Source organism: Taudactylus pleione, unplaced genomic scaffold (assembly GCF_031769625.1).
Source record: "Taudactylus pleione unplaced genomic scaffold, aTauple2 ptg000146l, whole genome shotgun sequence".
Lineage (NCBI taxonomy): Eukaryota > Metazoa > Chordata > Amphibia > Anura > Myobatrachidae > Taudactylus > Taudactylus pleione.
In genome coordinates this window covers 3203939-3224315 of record NW_028284548.1, presented here as the reverse complement: position 1 = coordinate 3224315, position 20377 = coordinate 3203939, and the positions used below count along the sequence as shown (strand labels likewise).

At 44.0% G+C, this 20377-nt stretch overlaps 1 protein-coding gene across 8 annotated transcripts in view; it reads right to left on the bottom strand.

The window, feature by feature from the left end:
• NTNG1 (netrin G1) overlaps window positions 1-20377 on the bottom strand; it is a 381653-nt gene that overhangs the window by 133976 nt on the left and 227300 nt on the right. For all 8 annotated transcript variants that reach the window (XM_088474047.1, XM_088474042.1, XM_088474040.1 and 5 more), the window contains exon 4: window positions 1796-1968. In XM_088474047.1, coding sequence (XP_088330173.1) covers window positions 1796-1968 — 173 coding nt within the window. The remainder of the gene's footprint in view (window positions 1-1795; window positions 1969-20377) is intronic.

Genomic DNA, 20377 nt, shown 5'->3' with positions numbered 1-20377 from the left:
CATCTTCAGATGGTGAATGCTCCTGATGGTGATGGTGAATGCTCCCGATACCGTCCCTGTCCGGCTCCTTCCGTTGGATGTCAGGGCTCTTGTGCGCATGTGTGACCTTTAGGTCGTGCATGCACACTCCCGTCACTGCTCCGAAAGGAGCAGTGAAAAGATTCACTGCTCCGAAAAGGAGCAGTGAAGGCGCTCGCAGGGACAGCTGATTTTCGCAATAGCTGTCACAGCGCTGGAGCAATGATGAATTGCTCCGGAATCTGCAGCGGGTTGGAACGTTAATTATAAGGGTCCAAACGGACCCCGATAATTAACATCATGAATAGGCCCCTTGGATACTAACATTTGAGATTATCTATAAATGCAAATTAGTTATCTTACATATGAATTTCAGTAATACTTTTTATAGTTAGTGCTTGTGCTATTTTTTTTTTTACAGGTCTTTGGAAAATATGGTCACAGAATGTTTCAGAGACTCCTCCATATTCTACCGGGGTCCATCTATTAAAGTATATAAAGCTGTAAATCGCAGGATTAAGAGTCAATTAAGTTTATTTGCAATTTATTGAAGCTATGACACCGGAAATATCACAGATATCTCAGGCATTTACAAAACATTCATTAGCTACAGCTATCCTGATAGTTCTCAATGGGGGATGGAAATGTGGGGCTATTAAATAACCCACTTGATATGGGAGAAGCCAGGCTAGGAATGTGTCTTCTCATCACTCGGTGAGCTGCAGTTCCTCCCCATCCTCATAGCATATTTCTTGTTATGTACATGCGCAGCCTTATGGCTCAGCACATACAAACCCATGTCCTATCACTATACTGTGTTCTGATTATCAGGACCACCTCTTATCAGATGTACTTTGCTGGCTGAACTTCTTTAACAAATAGTGCATAGAAATCATTTCTTCAATTCTCGATGAAAATTAATATAGGTAATTCACAATATATAGGACTCATAACTAGCAGGCATAAATATTACATTATCTTTGTCTGAGTGTATATACTGGAAGTATTGGCTCATCAATTGTTACTTAAGGAGAAACCATATTTGTCTTGTCTAGTGGCACATTTGTGTCCAGGGACTGCACCCAACACAATATTATACTACAGAGGTCTAGGAATGCAATTCTAACCTCTATAGTTTCAAAGCAAGTCTCACTAGATATAAATCATCTAGTTAATGGGTTATGGGCAAGCTAGGTCAGCTGCTACACACATTTCCTACTTCTATTAGATTAAATTCATATCACCATCCGTTTTCCTCTTGTTCCCCCTGTCAGCTGCCTACGGTTGAAGCTCTATATTAAAAAATTAATTGAGCAGAATGATAGTAGAAAGCATTAAACCAATCATTGATCTAACACCTCATTGATTCCTCTCCATAAAAACAGGCTGCATTAACCTCTCCAATACTAGAGTGGCCTTGGTACACTAATGATTATACCACTATTTCTAAAGTACAATTATTCTTTTTAACCATCTTGTTCTGATGTTGGATAATTACTGTTTGTTATACTTATTGTATTTTTTAAACACATATAAATATTGCCAAGCTACTGCAGACATAATCCAACTGTTCTGGAGGCTTGGATTATATTGAGTTACGTAGGTTAACACATGTGCAATGCAACTGGACACATTTTAGATGATAAATAAAACATAGCCCAAGTATGGTTATGTGTTTATACAGTCAGAAGGTATTTATCCTCTAAGACATACAGTATGAAATCAATATGTGTAATATGATTAGCTTGTTTGTATCTGATGTCTACTAAGTACTCACATATATTGGCAGTTCCCTTGGGAATGGTGAGGTAAGAGCCGGGACTCCAAGCCTGTCCCCGGTAGTTCTTCTTACACTGGTCGCAGTCCTGTCCAGTAGTGTTATGTTCACAGTCACAGGTTAGTTGGCTTTTTATGAAGATACAGCTGTTGGCATGTAAGTTACATTTACACCTGGCAAAGATAAAGTTATATAATTCAGTATATCATGAAAAATCTCTGTCATTTATTATAAAAACTCATAATTAAGTTGTTTCAGTATTACATAGTGACTAATTAAACAGATTGCTAGTAAGGGCTGCAAATGGAGGTCAATGCTTGTTAAGCGTATGGTAGGACCTCTTTCTGCAGGGAGTTTATTATTTTTATTTAACTCTCATTTTACATTTTGCAGGTTGTCTTCTGCCTGAAACTAATTGAACTGCACTATGGGTTATCTTCTGTCACCATCAAAAACAGATGCTGCTATAGCCTGCAGACCCCCCACCAGAGGTAAGTGTCCATGCCACAATGCTTGTTACATTTGTGGCCATAGTATGGCAATACTGGAAGAAAATGTATTAAAATGTCTTAGTATTTGAATAAAACTTTTTATATATATATTTATATATATACAGGATATATATATATATATATATTTTTTTTTTTAACCATTTATTCATTTTTACTGAGTGAAACTGAAAGTCCAAGTCTGGACTTCAGTTCCACTGCGCTTGCATGAACTGGCTAGCTGGATCATGCATGCACATGCCTCCCGTGACTAGACTGACAAAGTAGTAACATAACCCTGACAGCTCCAGACCAGTACTGCCAAACCAGCTGTGTATCGCTCAGCTGTCCCAGTGGAATTTGATTTATAAATGACGGCGCTAAACAATCATTGCTATTGCCACTGTTAGTTAATAGACTCTATGGGGCCTATTCATCAACACTAAAATAAAGTTTTTAAGGACATTTTCCTTAATTACCGTTATTTTAGAATTCATGAAGACACTTAGCACAGGAGATGTTAAGTCCGCCTGCGTTCATTTCCACACTCCCCATACATTAGTACATTAGTATGGGGATATGGAAATTATGCTATTTATCAAATTCCGAAAATTATGTATTTTCGGAATTTGATGGAGTTACTATCCGCAACTGTGAGGTGGCGTATAGTAGGTGACACTTACCTGTGTCAGCGTGGGCAGGTCTTCCTCCGCTCCCTCCGGCGCTCCCTGGTCTCTCCTCTGGCTCCGGCTACTGTTCTGACACTGTGTTCTCCAGGCAGAACACAGTAAAGTTTAGATTAAAAAAAAAAATGTTTTTTGTCTTCTAAACTTTACTGTGTTCTGCCTGGAGAACACAGTGTCAGAACAGTAGCCGGAGGCGGCTGCAGTGGGCAGGTAAGTCGGGGACAGGGGAGGTGAGCGGAGGGGGGGTTGGGAGGGCGCACAGAATTACTGCAGATGTAGGCAGTGCTGCGCATGCGCTGCTTTTACGGATGTAACAGCACATGCGCAGCACTGATTGATTACATCTGCGGTAAGTTAGAGCAGGCAGGGAAAACTATCTATTTCCTGAAAAGTTGTCATCGCAAAAATGACAGCTTTTCGAAATACATAGTTATGGGGAGGAGGAATGATGAATTACTGCTGTAATTAGGTAGAACTCCATGCGAATTCTAAACCTAATTATCTCCAGAGAAATTTTAGATATGAAGAATAGGCCCATATATCTTGGATGCATAGGTAGGTCATATTTCAAGGTACATAAAGGTAGCAAAATCCAGCACACAGCCCTGGTTAAATGTAGGCCCCCATTTACCAATGAAGCATAAACCCTTTAGCGCTCGATAAGATGGCGAGAGCGATGCGGTCCCCATTGATGAAAATGGGGACCCGGCGCTGCCCTTCGGCGGACTGTCATATATTACACTGGAGCCCCGTCGCTGGCAGCATTAGGCTGCCAGCAGCCCAGCGGAGGACCTCGCAGAGCAGGTTGACTTCGCTGGACTTTGCAGGACCTCGCCGGAGGGTTAAGAATTGGTAAATACTAATGGATTTTTTGTTTGTATCACAGTGATACTATATGAAAAATTCCGCTGGTATTTGCCTTCGTTGGTAAACGGGGGACTTAGGGCCTGATTCAGACCCGGACGCTAAGCTGCGATCGCTCACTATGGGCACTATGTCACTATGATCGGGAATCGTGCGCTCGTAGCACAAAGACTGAGCGCTACTTTGAGTTTGTGGGTGGTAACAGGGGAAGGTGCTTGTGAACGGGGGAGCGGTGCTGCGAACGCAGGCGCGTCTGGGCATCAATACAGGGTTTTATGGGTGTGCATAATTAGCATGGAAGCGTCATTGTACACGTCACTTGGTTATATTTCAGCCTGCAGTGATAGCAGTGCTTGTGGCGGGGTAGGGTCTACCTCAAGCGCTGCGTGCTACTCCAATGGCTATCGATGGTTCTGATTAATCATACACTTCCTGAAGATTACGTGTGTTTAGAAAGAAAAGTGGGCATCTTTATACCGGTGTGCACTCACTCTGCCGTCGCTCTCTAAGACATAGAGGGTGTCCTTACACCAGACAGTGCGATCGCAGAATTTACATACCCGGCCCCTTTTGGATGCGAGCGATCTGAATTGCCCCCTTAGTTCCAACAAGAGATTTTGCATGCATGATTTTGTATATGCCATACAGGTGATTTATCACCTATTATATAACTCCCTCTGCTATTTCCTCCCAACATGACTCAGAGTGTAATAGTGATATGTACACAGAACATACCTGACAACTTTCTGGCTGCTCCTTCCGAGAGGGAGCAGCCAGATCGGCAGGACGGGGGGGGGTGACGAGGGGGGGTGGGAGGGCCGGGACAAGGGGGAGTGGCCGGGCGGGTGACAGCACTTGTGGGCGTGGCAGGGGTGGGGTCACGCGATAGCATCAGTTTGGCCCCGCCCCTGCTACACAATGCCGATAAAATAGGAATTGTGAAGCAGGGGGCGGGGCCAAAATGACACGAATCGCGTCACCGCCCCCCCGCTGCGGGGGTTGCAGGGGTTATTGCGGGGAGTATAGGAGGGGTCGGCGGCAGCCGGGAGAATTGCCTGCCTTCTCTGGAGGTCGGGAGACTCCCGAAAATCGGGTGGGTAGGCAAGTCTGACACAGAATCACTGGTGACTAATGTCAATAATTAATATTTCTTTGTACAATGTGTGGGTCCCTTCAACTATGACTTACTGTTCCACATTTTACTCAGATATATGTAATAACTGATATACTGTATCTCAGTACTTTTGGATTATGTGTGTTATGTAATGTCAATAAAAAATTTATACACAACTCAGGTAAAACAAGCCAATAGATAAAATGCTGGTTTGGTTACAGATGGACCCTAGTAACATTAATGGCACCATACTGGCAATACTTAGCCAAAATAGGGCGTATTCAATTTGGAGCGAAAAGCCGTTTTCGCGTGTTTTTGGCGGAAACTTTTCACCGATGACATCATTTCGCCAGGCGGAAAAGTATCGCCGTATTCAATTTGAAAGACTTTCCGCCAAGGCGGAAAGTCAATGCAATGTAATAGGTGAAAAAGTTTCGCCTATGAATAGCAGGCGGAAAAAAGTGCAGAATTCGGTTTTTGGGTGCAACGTTGTGGGAACCCCCGTGCAGCCTTCAGACAGTGCCCCATAGGTAAACTGTGTCAATTTTTAAAAAAAAAACACTTAAGGCCCCCCCATAAAAATCACTTTGAATTTGGGGGCGAAAAACAAAAATGTTGGGAGACAAATTTAAAAACTAGCGAAGTATGCCTTAGGTATTTTTTTCATTGCAGGGGCTTGCGGCAGGTGGATTTTTCACGATTTTTAAAACTTAACTTTAGCAACTTAAAAATATGCTGGCCCCCATTTTCAAGTACCCCAAATTTGCTGGGATAAGTTATTTTCTGCAAAACAAACTCCTGAATACTATTCTTCACCACTTCTACCAAAACGCTATTTAGCAGCTATTGAGCCCGTTTAAAAACACTAAATACCTTCAACAAGCCAAATCGGGGGGTATCATAGGGAACCCCCATGTCAGAGCATCTTTTGGGGGTGTCAGGCTGACTTCCGCTTGTTTAAGTTTCACCTGGTCCCGTTTTCGCCTACTTTCAAATTGAATACGGCGATACACAGGCACGCGCGTGATACTTTTCCACCTGCAAAACAGGCGACGTAGGCGAAAAGTTCAGGAGACGAAAAAGTATCGTGGCTCAGCTCAAATTGAATACGGGCCTTAGATTGCATTTAGTTATTTGGGATAAACCTGAAACAATAGCTCCGTTTTAATTTCAAAATATTCTATTTGCTCATGTATTTGTGGTAGTTGTGGTGTCATTGGGTGTCTATAGGAAATATTTTATAACAAATTGTCCCAAATTATTAATACATACTGTATGTAATGTCTGCTTCCACCTGTGAAGCTGGGAATTCCATTTCAGACAAACACGTATCCCTGGCCAGTTGCTGGGGTCCTGAAACACTTCTCAGTGATCATCAACTGAAGAATCCACATGTCCCATCAGCCCCTGCTACTGCTAGTACTGACCACCAGCATAGTGAGAGCTAAGTCATTTCCAGTATCTAGTGATCCAGGATACTCCCTCTGTGAACTTACTTGACAGATAAAGGACTGTGGGGAAAATGTGTTATACACTCTGTAGTGTGGGTGAGAAATCCATAGCAACCAATTAGCTTCTAGTTATGCTGCAGAGATCCACCTTGAACCCCTCCAGCGGGCATTCTACACTTTAATGTACACTTCACTTCTATTGTACTAAAAAGGGAGTAAAGGGGTGCAAGCCTGTAATACACTCAAATCTAAAGGTGCTTACACACGGTACGATATCTATGAACGTTATGAACGCTAACTATATCGTTCTTATCGTTCACTTTTTATGCAGTGAATGATCAACGATGCGCGTTCCCACATGAACAATAACGATATCTATGATCTTCCGTACATGCAGGCCAACTTGCACAATATTGTCAACTTTGCCTGTTCAGACATGTGGCAGGGTGACTTCACTGAAAGATATCTTTCAAGTCGTTGTTGGTACAGATTATACCGTGTGTATGCAGCTTAAGTACTCACGCACATTAGAGAGACTTTAATCCAACTCTAATTCAAGTCCTTTTGTTTACATGCTAAAACGTACTTTGTATAATGTATGGTTTTACTTCATGAATAAAGAGTAATTCTTTCACTACCTGTAATACGGCAAGTTAATGCTTTGCCGACTTTTGTAACAAACAATGGTTAATTATTTGACTAATGCAATTCAAAGCAGTAGCCGCCGAGAGTAAGCAGCCACTGGAGAGGCGCTGATACATTTTTAATGACTTGCCATATGTTCTAAGTTTAAACACATTTTCACCTTCTTGTTATTCTGTGTTAAAGTTTCCGAGCTGCAGATTAAAAGGACAGGGATCAGGGGTGAGCATCACTTGCCTAGCCGAGGAACTACTGGGAAATCTGAGGCAATAAGTGACTACTACACATTGCTAGTCTCAGAATAGCCCACAACACCCATCGCTGGTATCAGGCTGTCTATGCACGTCCTACATATGGTATATTCCCACAGCAGATGACTGCCCTGTTCTGCATCCTCTGTCTCCCAAAATAAAAGTCACTTTAGATGCAAAGCAAACATTTCCTTCCTTATATACTGGATTTGAACGGGCTGAACAAAAGTAATGCAGCACCTGCCAATAAGATTAGGTCCTAGATGACGTTATTGGAATTTATGAGGCACATCTGGATCAGCAAAAGAACGTGTAGCAGACAGATCTGTGGTAAATATATATTCCATGGTATTTGGTATATTCCATAAATATGTAAGTTATTCCATACTGTAATATAATTTCATGTTTTTAATTGCAGAATTGCATTCAAAATAGAACAAATAATTGTACTTTGGACAAGCCAGTTTCTAGTATACAAGTGTATTGTTAATGCTAATCAAGTTTTACAACCAAAGTTTGGAGATTTGGGGACATATTTTTTATTTATCTTTTTTTTCTTTTAAACTGAAAAATAATGGATCAATTTGCAATTGTTGGTCTGAATTACTGGATCTATTTATCAAACTAGAGCTACCAGAAAAGGATTCTCTCTATGGAGAAACTGTAGCCTATAGGCTACAGCAGCTAACGCCATCTGAGGATGATGTTAGTTATCAGGGACATGCTATAAAAAGCTAAGCTGTTTGGAGCTCAGTAAATTGCTCATGCAGCAGTACCTATTGAGAATAATGGCAAATTGCGTCAACGGCCGACTGTACCGCCCACTAAACTTGGAAGTGGACGGACGCAGCCGGGGAAGCAGCCGGCACCGGGAGACTTGGCTTCTTTTCCGGCCGGTCGGGAGCGTCACCTGATTTTCGGGAGCCTCCCGACCATTTCGGGAGAGTAGGCAAGTCTGGCGTATACATGTAACTTTATATCTCATGACTGCCTAGTGAAAAGCTACAGTCTAATGATGATGACCATATCTGTACTGCAGTGGCATAGTATAGCCAGAGGGGCCCGTGTACAGCACCTCCCTCCTCATTGAAGCAAACCTGCCCCTACCTTCTGCGTGGGGCGCCATCTTTTCAGATCGTGCATGCAATGAGATTACAAAGGCTCTGACACAGTACTAGAGTTTTTGCTTACACCACTATGGGCTCTATTTATTAACATTATTTTGACTAAAATAAAGTGAAAAAGGGTGTTTTCACACCCTTTTCACATTATTTTAGTATCACCTATAGTTATTACAGGGCAATTGGAGTAGAATTAGTAAATTTCTACTCCAACCCCTAAGTATCACTTATTTTTAGTAAGCAGATCGCATTTACCATAATTGTAATGGGAAATGTGATCTGCCTGGTAGTTACTAAAAATAATTAGTGAAAAAAATACCTAGGGAGGTCCTGTGATAATAACGCCACCTGGAAGTGGCATTATCCAGGGTCTCCCTCGGTTACTGGGCTCCTACTCTGCTCTAACGGGGAGAGCAGAGGCGGGAGCCGGCCCCAGTAATCAGCTGTGTGGTCTAAACAGACTGCAAGCTGATTACTGTAAAAAAAAGAAAAAAAAATTGTCAAAAACATTTTTTACTTACCTGACTCCAGGGACCGGTGATTGGGCCTCCGGTGATGTCTCCCCTCCGGTCAGCTGATCTCCCATGCTGCACTGCGGCCCGGTCATCAGATGACGGGTCACAGTGCAGTATGGGAGATCAGCTGATCGGAGGACATGGAAGACATCACTGGAGCCCGGATCATGCAGGTAAGTGTAATTAAGGGAGAGAGGGTGTCACCGGGGGGGTCACGGGGGATCAGCGATCGCGGGGGGTGGGGCTTAGCGGTTGGGCTTAGCGTCGGGGGGTTGCAGAGATGGGCGGTTGGCGCATGCACCTGTGGCGGTATTTTTTTGCGATAGTACAATGTGCAATGCGAATTCAGTCGGTAATATCACACTACAATCTGCATTACAAATGCGGATTGTAGTAAATAGAGCCCTATGTACTGTAGTGTGCCAGCGGCGCCATCTTTCCGAAGACATCACTTGAAAGATGGTGCTACTGGCACACTATATAGTGGGTCGACCCACTTGCTGGCACCTGTGAGGTATGTTCTATGTCAGGTCTGGCCAACCTGTAACTATCCAGCTATTGTGAAACTATAAAGCTGCATACACAAATTACAATCTGTACCACCAACTTGAAAGATATCTTTCAGTGAAGTCATCCTGCCACATCTCTGAACAGGCAAAGTTGACAATATCGTGCAAGTTGGCCTTCATGTACGGACGATCATAGATATTATCGTTCATAGATATTGACCGTGTGTACGCACCTTAGTCCCAGCATACCCTCCCACCGATCAGCTGGTCAAGCATGCTTTCAGCAGAGAGCCACAGGTTGGCCAGGCATGTTCTAGGTGGTGGGTGTGCATTATACTGCGCACCCTGCACCCATTATAGATATGCCTATGCTGTACTGTAATAATAAATAAGTAAATAATAGAAAAAAAGATTTGTTCCCTCCACTCTACCCACAAAATAAGTTACCAGCACCAGTGTTATAGCCTGTGCTAGTTACTGCTGTAGCAGGGTAACAACTGATGGATAAGGAGCGCTCCTGCGCTGCGTCCATCCTCAGTCCAAACAGGTAACTGAGCCAACCATCTTAAGGACCTGTCGAAGCTCAGCAGGGAGCCTGACCTCTGAAAAGGACTACTGTACAAGTGCCCCTTGTTCACGCGTCTTTCTCCCTGACGTTCCTAGTGACTGGACGCACCTCTGAGACCCCCGTAGAGATACCAACCATGCAGAGCCCACAGAGTACCGTAAGTACACTATATCACCACTGCTACATTAGAGGGGCATAATGCTGCTATCCACCCATGTTTTTACCACTCTGATTCACGGTGCACTACAATGCCCAACGATACCCTAGTGATCCAGGCTGCATCAATACTACTATTTGTACACCTGTTATATCTCTGTATCTTATACTGCTTATTGTTTTTACCTGGTTCAATAAACCTAAGACCTGGTTAAGTTGTACTATGTGTGGACTAGCAGCCACCAGCACCAAACAATTGTGCAACACATTTAACACCTTATACACTCTAACTCAGTGTATTTACTGTTATCTAGTGGGACCAGGACTGTTTTTCTGGAAAAATAGGTTCAGGAACTGTGGGTGGAGCTACTGGAGGTGGAACTACATAAAAACAATTATATATCGTGTGGTGAGGTAAACGGCTAGGGAGGCACTGGCTAGTATCAGAACCAGATTTACACATACATACTGTATATGAACCCGAGCATTCATGTGGGCATTATACAAAGGTGCAGCAGTAAATTGTGCTGGAAATTTGGTGTGTTTGATCAGGGATGTGTGGACAAGGTAGACAGAGGAGGCAGTGCCTCACCTGCCATACATTTTTTACTCCAGAGTTTTGACTATAAAAATGATCAGAATAATACAAAGAAGATATTTATATTTTCTTATATTACTTATAATTTTTATAGTCAAAACTCTGTATACCTTAGTATGACAGGAAAGGTTCTGCCTCACCTTACCGCACAGCACTGTATATAATATATACTTATATTTATATTATATATACATATATTTAGTATTTAGAAAAGAAGGTGCACAAAAGGGCCTTTAAAATACTGTAAAACTTATCTTATGGAAAATACATTTTGGCCCAGGACATTCTGTCATAGTAAATGAGAGGTTCAGGAATTGAGTTTCTGCTTGTTCCTGCTGAAAAATAGCACTGAGTGGGACTAATAACTAGGGGTGTGCACCGGCCACTTTTCGTGTTTTGTGTTTTGGTTTTGGATCTGGATCTTTCTTCGTGTTTTGGATCTGGATTGGTTTTGCCAAAACCACCCTTCCGTGTTTTGGGTTCTGGGTTTTGTGTTTTGGATCTGTATTTTTTTGAAAAAAAGCATAAAAACAGCTAAAATCACAGAATTTGTAGGTTTTTCTGCTCCTATGCTATTATTAACCTCAATAACCTTAATTTCCACTCATTTCCAGTCTATTCTGAACACCTCACACCTCACAATAGTGTTTTTATGTCCAAAAGGTTGCACCGAGGTAGCTGGATGACTATGCTAAGCGACACGAGTGGGCGGCACAAACACGTGACCCATCTAGGCGTGATACTGCAGTGGCAGACAGGATGGCAGTTTGAAAAACTAGGCCCCAAACTGTACATAATGCAAAGAAAAAAAAGAGGTGCAAGATGGAATTGTCCTTGGGCCCTCCCACCCACCCTTATGTTGTATAAACAGGACATGCACACTTTAACAAACCAATCATTTCAGCGCCAGGGTCTGCCACACAACTGTGGCTGAAATGATTGGTTCGTTTGGGCACCCACAAAATAAGCTGGCAATTAATCTGTCCCTGCACAAACTGGCTCTACGGAGGCAAGATGTCATCCTCATCCTCCTCATCCACCGATTCCTCACCCTCTTCAGTGTGTACATCCTCATCCTCACAGAGTATTAATTCATCCCTGCTAGAACCACAGGTCCCTCTGTACGTTCTGGAGGCTGGTCTCCCTGGAAGAGTTGATAATTCATTTTATGAACATCATCTTCTCCACATTTTGTGGAAGCAACCTCCTACGCCTTTCGCTGACAAGGTTCCCGGCTGCACTAAACACTCTTTCGGAGTACACACTGGAGGGGGGGCAACTCAGGTAAAATAGAGCCAGTTTGTACAGGGACCTCCAAATTGCTTCTTTTTCCTGCCAGTACAGGTACGGACTGTCTGACATGCCTACTTGGATGCTGTCACCGATGTAATCCTTTAACAGACAGACGCACGCTTGTCGCTGCTGCTTTAAGGATGCAGGTGCGGCTACAGCCCACACAATTCACAAAGACAGAAAAAAGAAGAATATTTTTATTGTTTGTGTAGCACACTTTGAGGGTGTCACCACCCTTTAACAGACAGACGCACGCTTGTCGCTGCTGCTTTAAGGATGCAGGTGCGGCTACAGCCCACACAATTCACAAAGACAGAAAAAAGAAGAAGAATATTTTTATTGTTTGTGTAGCACACTTTGAGGGTGTCACCACCCTTTAACAGACAGACGCACGCTTGTCGCTGCTGCTTTGAGGATGCAAGTGCGGCTACATCGCACACAAGTCACAAACACATTAAAAAAATAGTTTTTTATTTTTTGGAGCACTTTGAGAGTTACACCACCCTTTAACAGACAGACGCACGCTTGTCGCTGCTGCTTTAAGGATGCAGGTGCGGCTACAGCCCACACATTTCACAAAGACCGAAAAAAAAGGAACAATATTTTAATTGTTTGTGTAGCACACTTTGAGGGTGTCACCACCCTTTAACAGACAGACGCACGCTTGTCGCTGCTGCTTTAAGGATGCAGGTGCGGCTACAGCCCACACAATTCACAAAGACTGAAAAAAGAAGAAGAATATTTTTATTGTTTGTGTAGCACACTTTGAGGGTGTCACCACCCTTTAACAGACAGACGCACGCTTGTCGCTGCTGCTTTGAGGATGCAAGTGCGGCTACATCGCACACAAGTCACAAACACATAAAAAAAAATTTTTTATTTTTTGGAGCACTTTGAGAGTTACAACACCCTTTAACAGACAGATGCACGCTTGTCGCTGCTGCTTTGAGGATGCAAGTGCGGCTACAGCCCACACAATTCACAAAGACAGAAAAAAAATGAACAATATTTTAATTGTTTGTGTAGCACACTTTGAGGGTGTCACCACCCTTTAACAGACAGACGCACGCTTGTCGCTGCTGCTTTAAGGATGCAGGTGCGGCTACAGCCCACACAATTCACAAAGACCGAAAAAAAAAGAACAATATTTTAATTGTTTGTGTAGCACACTTTGAGGGTGTCACCACCCTTTAACAGACAGACGCACGCTTGTCGCTGCTGCTTTGAGGATGTTGGTGGAATCTAGACGGGATTTGGAACCGAGGACACACTACCTCCATCAATTGTCTAAATCCCACTGCACTAATGGCGGATACCGGATGCACGTCTAACACCAACATAGCAGTCAAGGCCTCAGTTATACGTTTTGCTTCAGGATGACTGCTGTCGTACTTCATCCTCATCGCTAGGGACTGTTGGAGGGTCAATTGTTTAGTAAAAGTAGTGATGTTCCTACTTCCTCTCTGGGATGATGAACAACTCCCAGCAGCAGCAACAGCACTAGGAGGAAATGGTTCTTGATCTTTCCCTATTTTATTTTTATCGGAGAAAGTTTGGTCCTCCATTTATGGTATATTGATATATACATGCGGCTAAAGCGCACACAAACACAGAAAATATTTTTTTATTTTTGCTGGAGAGTAGTGCACTTTGTGGGTTACACCACCCTTTAAGAAATGAGCCAGCCGGCTCTTTACTTATGGGACACAGGCGCACGCTTGGCGCTGCTCCTTTGTTGATGCACGTGCAGCCACAGTGCACACAAGTCACAAACACAGAAAATATATATTTTTTTGGTTTGGAGTGTACTTTGGGGGTTACAGAACCCTTTAACGGTCAAGCCAGCCGGCCCTTTACTTATGACACAGGCGCACGCTTGGCACTACTTTGTTGATGCACGTGCGGCTACTGCGCACACAATTCACAAACACAGAAAATCATTTTTTTTTTGGTTTGGACTGGAGTGTACTTTGGGGGTTACAGCACCCTTTAACGGTCAAGCCAGCCGGCCCTTTACTTATGACACAGGCGCACGCTTGGCACTACTTTGTTGATGCACGTGCGGCTACTGCGCACACAATTCACAAACACAGAAAATAATTTTTTTTTTGGTTTGGACTGGAGTGTACTTTCGGGGGTTACAGCACCCTTTAACGGTCAAGCCAGCCGGCCCTTTACTTATGACACAGGCGCACGCTTGGCACTACTTTGTTGATGCACGTGCGGCTACTGCGCACACAATTCACAAACACAGAAAATATATTATTTTTTTAGCACTTGGGGGGAGCACCCCTGATGGACAGAGCACCCCCTGGACAACACTACAGCACCCCTTTAGGACTGGGACACTGCACAGGACTTTGGAGTGGACACAGCCCCTATGGAGAACTGACTGCACAACACAGTCCAGCCAGCCCCTATGGACTTTGAAGTAGTGGACACAGCCCCTATTAACAACAGCAGCACAGCACAACACAGCCAGCCCCTATGGACTTTGAAGTAGTGGACAACAGCAGCACTACACTACACTACACTACACAGCCCTAACTCCCACCCTCCCTCTTCACTGTCCACAGCCGAGTGAGAAAATGGCGCCGACGCGGGTACCTTATATAGGATCCAAAACCCGCGAGACTCGGAAGGCGGGATGATGACGTTTTGCCTCGATTTCAGATCCGAGTCAGGCGGGAAAAGTCGAGCCTGACTCGGATCGGACTCGGATCGGGGGGGCTCGGGGGGGTTCGGATTTCAGAAATCCGAACCCGCTCACCCCTACTAATAACATAACCGTAACTCCACCCAGTGTCATTCTGCTGCATATCTTCACTTCTGCTACTCTGCTAATAGGTTTACGAAACCAGCAGCCTCAAGGTTCTGGGGCAGGATGCAGTGATGGGAGAAATGCAGTCAAACCTCAAAAAATGCGGGTTTTACCTCATTTCTCATATACACCAAGCCGCTTGGATGCAGTTGGTAACGCCATCTTCTCATGGCGTTAACCTACAGAAGCCTGTGGGCTTCTCTCCGCAGAGTGCTGTGAGAGAGATACAGTAACTAAAAGGCAGAAATCATTATTGCATTGATACACATTTTGCAGAATGAATAGTCTATGAATGGAGCTGGGATGATAACAGTGAAGTTAATCTGTTGTATGATTTGGTTAGGAGCACTTAAGACCAAACTCTGCTGGAGAAAGGTACAAAGCTCGGCATCCAAATATGAAATGAGGCAAATATTTTGAAGAACACTTTTGAAATGATGATCATCTCTCTATGATTCGGTATGTTTTGAACTGTGGGTTGCTGTAATGTGCTGCTGGTGACTGTTCCAACAAATATCTTTTGTTAGCATGCTGGAATAACAAATTGCCCGTATATGTAAATTTACTAAGATTCGTGTTGGTCCCGATTTGCATTTACAGGTGATATCACTTTTTTGCAAATCGGAAACCATCCTGGTTGTTATCTGTTACATGGATCGGGAATTTCATTTTTTTGTTTTAAGAAGACCTTGGATGCCTACTTTGGACAAAGAGACCAGTCCTGGTAATGTAGGTGAGTATGTGTGTATGTGTGTGTATGTATGTAATAAAACTTTACTTTCACGGTGTGTGTGTCTTGTGTTTTTTTAGACATTTCTTTACAGGTGAACTACAGGTACCAGCGGGCCCTTAATGTCCCGCATGCTGGTACTTGTGGTTCTCCAAATACCAGCATGCGGGGGAGACTTGCTGGGACCTGCAGTTCTACTGTAAAGACAATGTTGATATTTCTCTGTTTTTACACCACACATACACTATCAACCCGCCACCCACTGCTCAGGGGTGGCAGGGACAACCCCGGGCTATCAGCATAGGCCTGGGGTGCCCTGGAGAGGAGGACCCCTTTATTTGAGGGGACCCCAACTCCCTAGGGATCCCTGGCCTGGGCTGACTAGCGGTCAGGACTGATCCTGCGGCTGGGGGCCCGGTGAAAGGGCTCCCCTGGCTGTGGCATTAGCCCCCCGCTAGAAAGGGTCTGCTGCTGGTTCTGGGAATTACAGGGAGACCCTACACATTTTTTTCCCCCTGTAATTCCAGAACCAGGACTGGTTTCCGGAGCCAAGTGCTGGTTGTACTAAGTACAGTGGAACCCTACGCATTTTCTTCCCTGTACATGGACAACCAGGACTGGCTATGAAAAGTCCAGGGCTGGTTCCGTTTTAGGGGGAGACCTCACGTAAATATAAAAAAAACAAGCAGCCTGCACATATTTCACTGATATGTGCAGCCTGCTTATTCGGGAGAGAAATTTGGCTGGTTAAATCGGAGCTTCAAAACAGACAGGATCGACCAGATACACCATCAACCAAAAACGATCCTGTCAAAACAGGGACCTTGGTAAATTAAAAAATTTTTAAGTGAAAAAACTGCATTTTTTGATCGATCCTATCCGAGTTGAAAAACAGGACAAATCGGGACCAAATCGAACCTTAGTAAATTTACCCCTCAATCTTGAATTATCTTCAAGACTGTTGGTGCTTTCACAAAAGAGATCATTGATCCATATACAGTAAGAATTACAGGTAATGAGCAAATATGTTAGCTATGCTCCATAATCATTCTGCACTGTCATGAGTGGGCTACGTCACAAGAATTCTAAGCCTACAGAACTGTCCACATTCACCTAGTGTTTTTTTTTTTCACCATGTGGCGAAAAAAGCTTGGCATGACTTAGATGCTTCTCCACAGGTAGCGTTTCCCAGACTTTTGTACTGTTTCTGAATTTTTTTTTAAATTTGCGTCGTAGTTCATACAAAGTTGCTTATAGTGTACCAGGCATGCTAGATTAGTACTTCTGTCACAAAGGAATTGGTATTGCTGTTTAAGCATAGCAATGCATGGCACAAGGCACGGTGTGGGTCGCTCAGACCTCTGTTGTTTGTCCTCTTACCTAGAGTAGTGACTGAGTCGCACATATAAGATACATGAAATGCCAGCCTCAGTATTCAGGGCAGGGCCGTAGCTAGGGTAGTGCGGCCGGTGCCATCGCACAGGGCACCACAGGTCAGGGGGCGCTGTTTGGGCCTGTCAAATTTCTGTTTATTATCATTCTTGCTTGTAGCCTCCTCTTATTTCATCCCCAGCATCTCCTGGACTCTCCTATCTCTTCCCTGGCCCTTCCCCATGAGGCCATTCCCCTTTTTTGGGTGCCTTATGTCCCTTTGAAAAATGAGGGGGGTGCCAATGCTCTTCTGGCACAGGGCACTAAAAAGTCTAGTTACGGCTCTGATTCAGGGTACATTGTACTTTTGTCGCATTAGTGATTTGAAAACACATATTTTGTGAAAAAGTCTCTGGCGGGATGCTTGGCCTGGCGCAAAGTCTGTGGATAGGTGTATGCGGACACATCTGTATTACAATGTTGTGGTGCCTCAGTGATACATTATCATTTTAGTGCCAATTATATTGACTTTCACGTCAGTAATGTCTGTGTACCCACTAGGGCTGGTGTAAGCTGCCTCTTCACCCTAGGCAAAGCTTCAGTTTGTGGGGTTTGAACGTATTTCTGCCCTTAGTACATCCCGGCCAAAGTACCAAGCAATCAGTTCCTCCTGTCATTTTTCAAATACAGCCTGTAAAATGACACTTACAGATGTGCCCTCTATCATTGTTGCTGCAGTCACGCTAAGCAGCCCTTCTAGTATCGCCTAGTCCTGTGTGAATTTACTCATGCCAAGAATCTTTTTACCGAAAATGTGTCTTATTCGCAATGTAATGCTTTGTAATATGATATGCGGCATGTGTATGTTCTGTGCGACTGCAGCTGTCTCTGTATACAAAATGCTACGTTACACTGTCTGCGGCTGTTTTCCACACCACGTTCTGTTCTGATGATTATTACAGACTTGACCGCACACAGAACATACACATGCCGCATATCATTTTAATCAGCGTAGTCGCTTGTGCATCTTATTCGCATCGCATTGCGAATGAGACATATTTGCGGGGAAAAAGACGCCCGGTGCCGGCCGTGTCGCACGGGAGCCGGAGGCTCTCATGGGCCCTGAGTAACGTGACTCATAATGCATGGAGGACAGACAAGGAAGCACAGCTAATCAGGCGCCAGGAGTGTGAGAGCATCACTGACCTGCCTGCTGCCACTTCACGGTGGTTCTTCTGTACACAATGCTGTGGATTCAGGGCTGGTGCCCTAAAGCAGCTGCCTAAAGTTTCCCTGATCCCCACTTTTGAAAGTTACTTGGTGTTAATATGCTTTAAGTTCAACTCCATTCAATAGAATATGGGTTATTAAGAAGGAATGGGTATGGCTGTCGGGATGCCTCCTGTCAGAATACCAACAGCGGCATCCCCCTAATCCTCCCTTCTTGTAGCCTAACCCTAACTCTCCCCAGGAGGGACTGCAAGGATTGTGATGTGAGGTGGGCTCACATCTTTGTGCCCCCCCCATACAAAGGTGCAATTCTTTGCATTATAAAGAGGGGGTGGAAAGCCATAATTACATTATTCAGCGCAAATTTCTGCACCTAGGCGGCTGTGTCTACTCTCCCAGGATGAAGGAGACTGGGACATTCTGGGAGAGCAGGCAAGTGTGACATTTTGTAAGAAATGAGAGACAGAGGGAATTTGAATCCAAAAGCTAGACAGATCTCCGTAAGTAGAATTCGGGGGAAAATGCTACTTTTTCTCAACATACCTGTCAGCTACTGTTTCATCCTTGCTGTTCTGTCTAGGTTTGTTTCATTCCCTGTAAAGAACTGTGTGATGTTCAATCAACTCTCATCCATTTCTATACCTGGCTGCTTCTTATAAACCACTCTTCATCTCTCCCTTTATTCTCTCACAAACAAGACATATTCTGGCATACAGTAGTAAATGTTCTCATGGAAGCCTCACTCTCTCGCCGATCAGCTAAATGTGAGTTCTGAAACCTGTCATCTCAAACATTTGCTAAGTGTTTTAGCAGTAAGCGCTAACCCTTTGTGACAAAGGAGTAGGTGCACAAGAACACGCCAAAACAAAATACAAAAACATAAAGCATGTTATACTTGAAACCAGGGCTTAAAGTGGTCCTAGAGAGGTGGTGGAACACATCCCTCCCGCCGCCTACTCCCCTCTCCCCCGCCACACTACTCTGATAGGCCAAAACAAGTGTGAAAACTGTTCTTTACGCAAACACGCACACACTGTTGTGTATAGGAAACGGTAAAGTGAATGGCTGGGGGCCACCTAGGCACTATATCAACAGTGTTATTTTCTGCCGTGCCTCTGAGTTTTTTTTATGGAGTCCCTATAAACTAGTCTATGTCACTTGGATGCCCAATGTTTTTTTGAAACCCCTATGTATTGCTTTTGCTTGATTCTTTCCTTACCTATATACTGATTTCTCTGAAACAAGGGACCTCTGAAGAAATTGGGACTTCTGTGCAGGGACTTGGTGGAGGTGGAACTAGTTCACCTACCATTAGAGGTGACGGAACTCAGTTCCACCCCGTTCCTGCCCACTTTAACCCCTGCTTGAAACCAGCTAAAACAATTGGGGGCCTGTTCATCATTGGAGGCCTTATGGCCCCCGATCATTAAGTATTGATCTCGCTGCAAGGAATACTTAAGTATCCAACTCGCAGCAGGGGAAACTTTACACTGGAGCAATTCATCATTGCTCCGGTGCGGGATCAGCTGCTCCGAAAAGCAGCTGTCCCCTTGGTTAGTATCGCAAAGCCGCCGGGGAAGTAGTATGAAGGTGCCGGAGGCCCAGATCCCTCTTTGCATCCCTGGAACGCCTTCCCGTGGTAAGGAGTGGGGATCCAAGAAGATGGCGCTTGTTCTCGCAAGAAAATTCTGAAAACTTTCAGTTTTCAGAGTTGGCTAAATATCAGGTGGTCCATTTGGGACCCCTGATGATGAATGGCCCGGTAACTAAAATATGCAGAAACTAGCGTTTCCGCGTGGTTATTAAGCCATTTATCGATGATGAATAGGCCCATTAAAACACTCTGAATTGCATATAGATAATGGGCCTGATGCTGGGCTGAACGCAAATTGACCATATGAGCACCTGCAATGCATGCCCAGAAATACCAGCTGTTTCTGCATTGTTTCAAGAGATACTACTGATTGACCAACTAAGATTTGGGTCTACTTTTCAGCTATCAATTTTATTAAAGTCCTGTAAACATCCCACAGCTGTGCGTCCTCCCCTCCCATGTCTGTGTTGTACATGCCCCAAAATGTTGGTTCATTTATTACATACTTACCATGTGTTAAAAATAATGTACACACAGCTTAATATACCATTTTGAGCTGAGGTCACTATGTAAACAATAA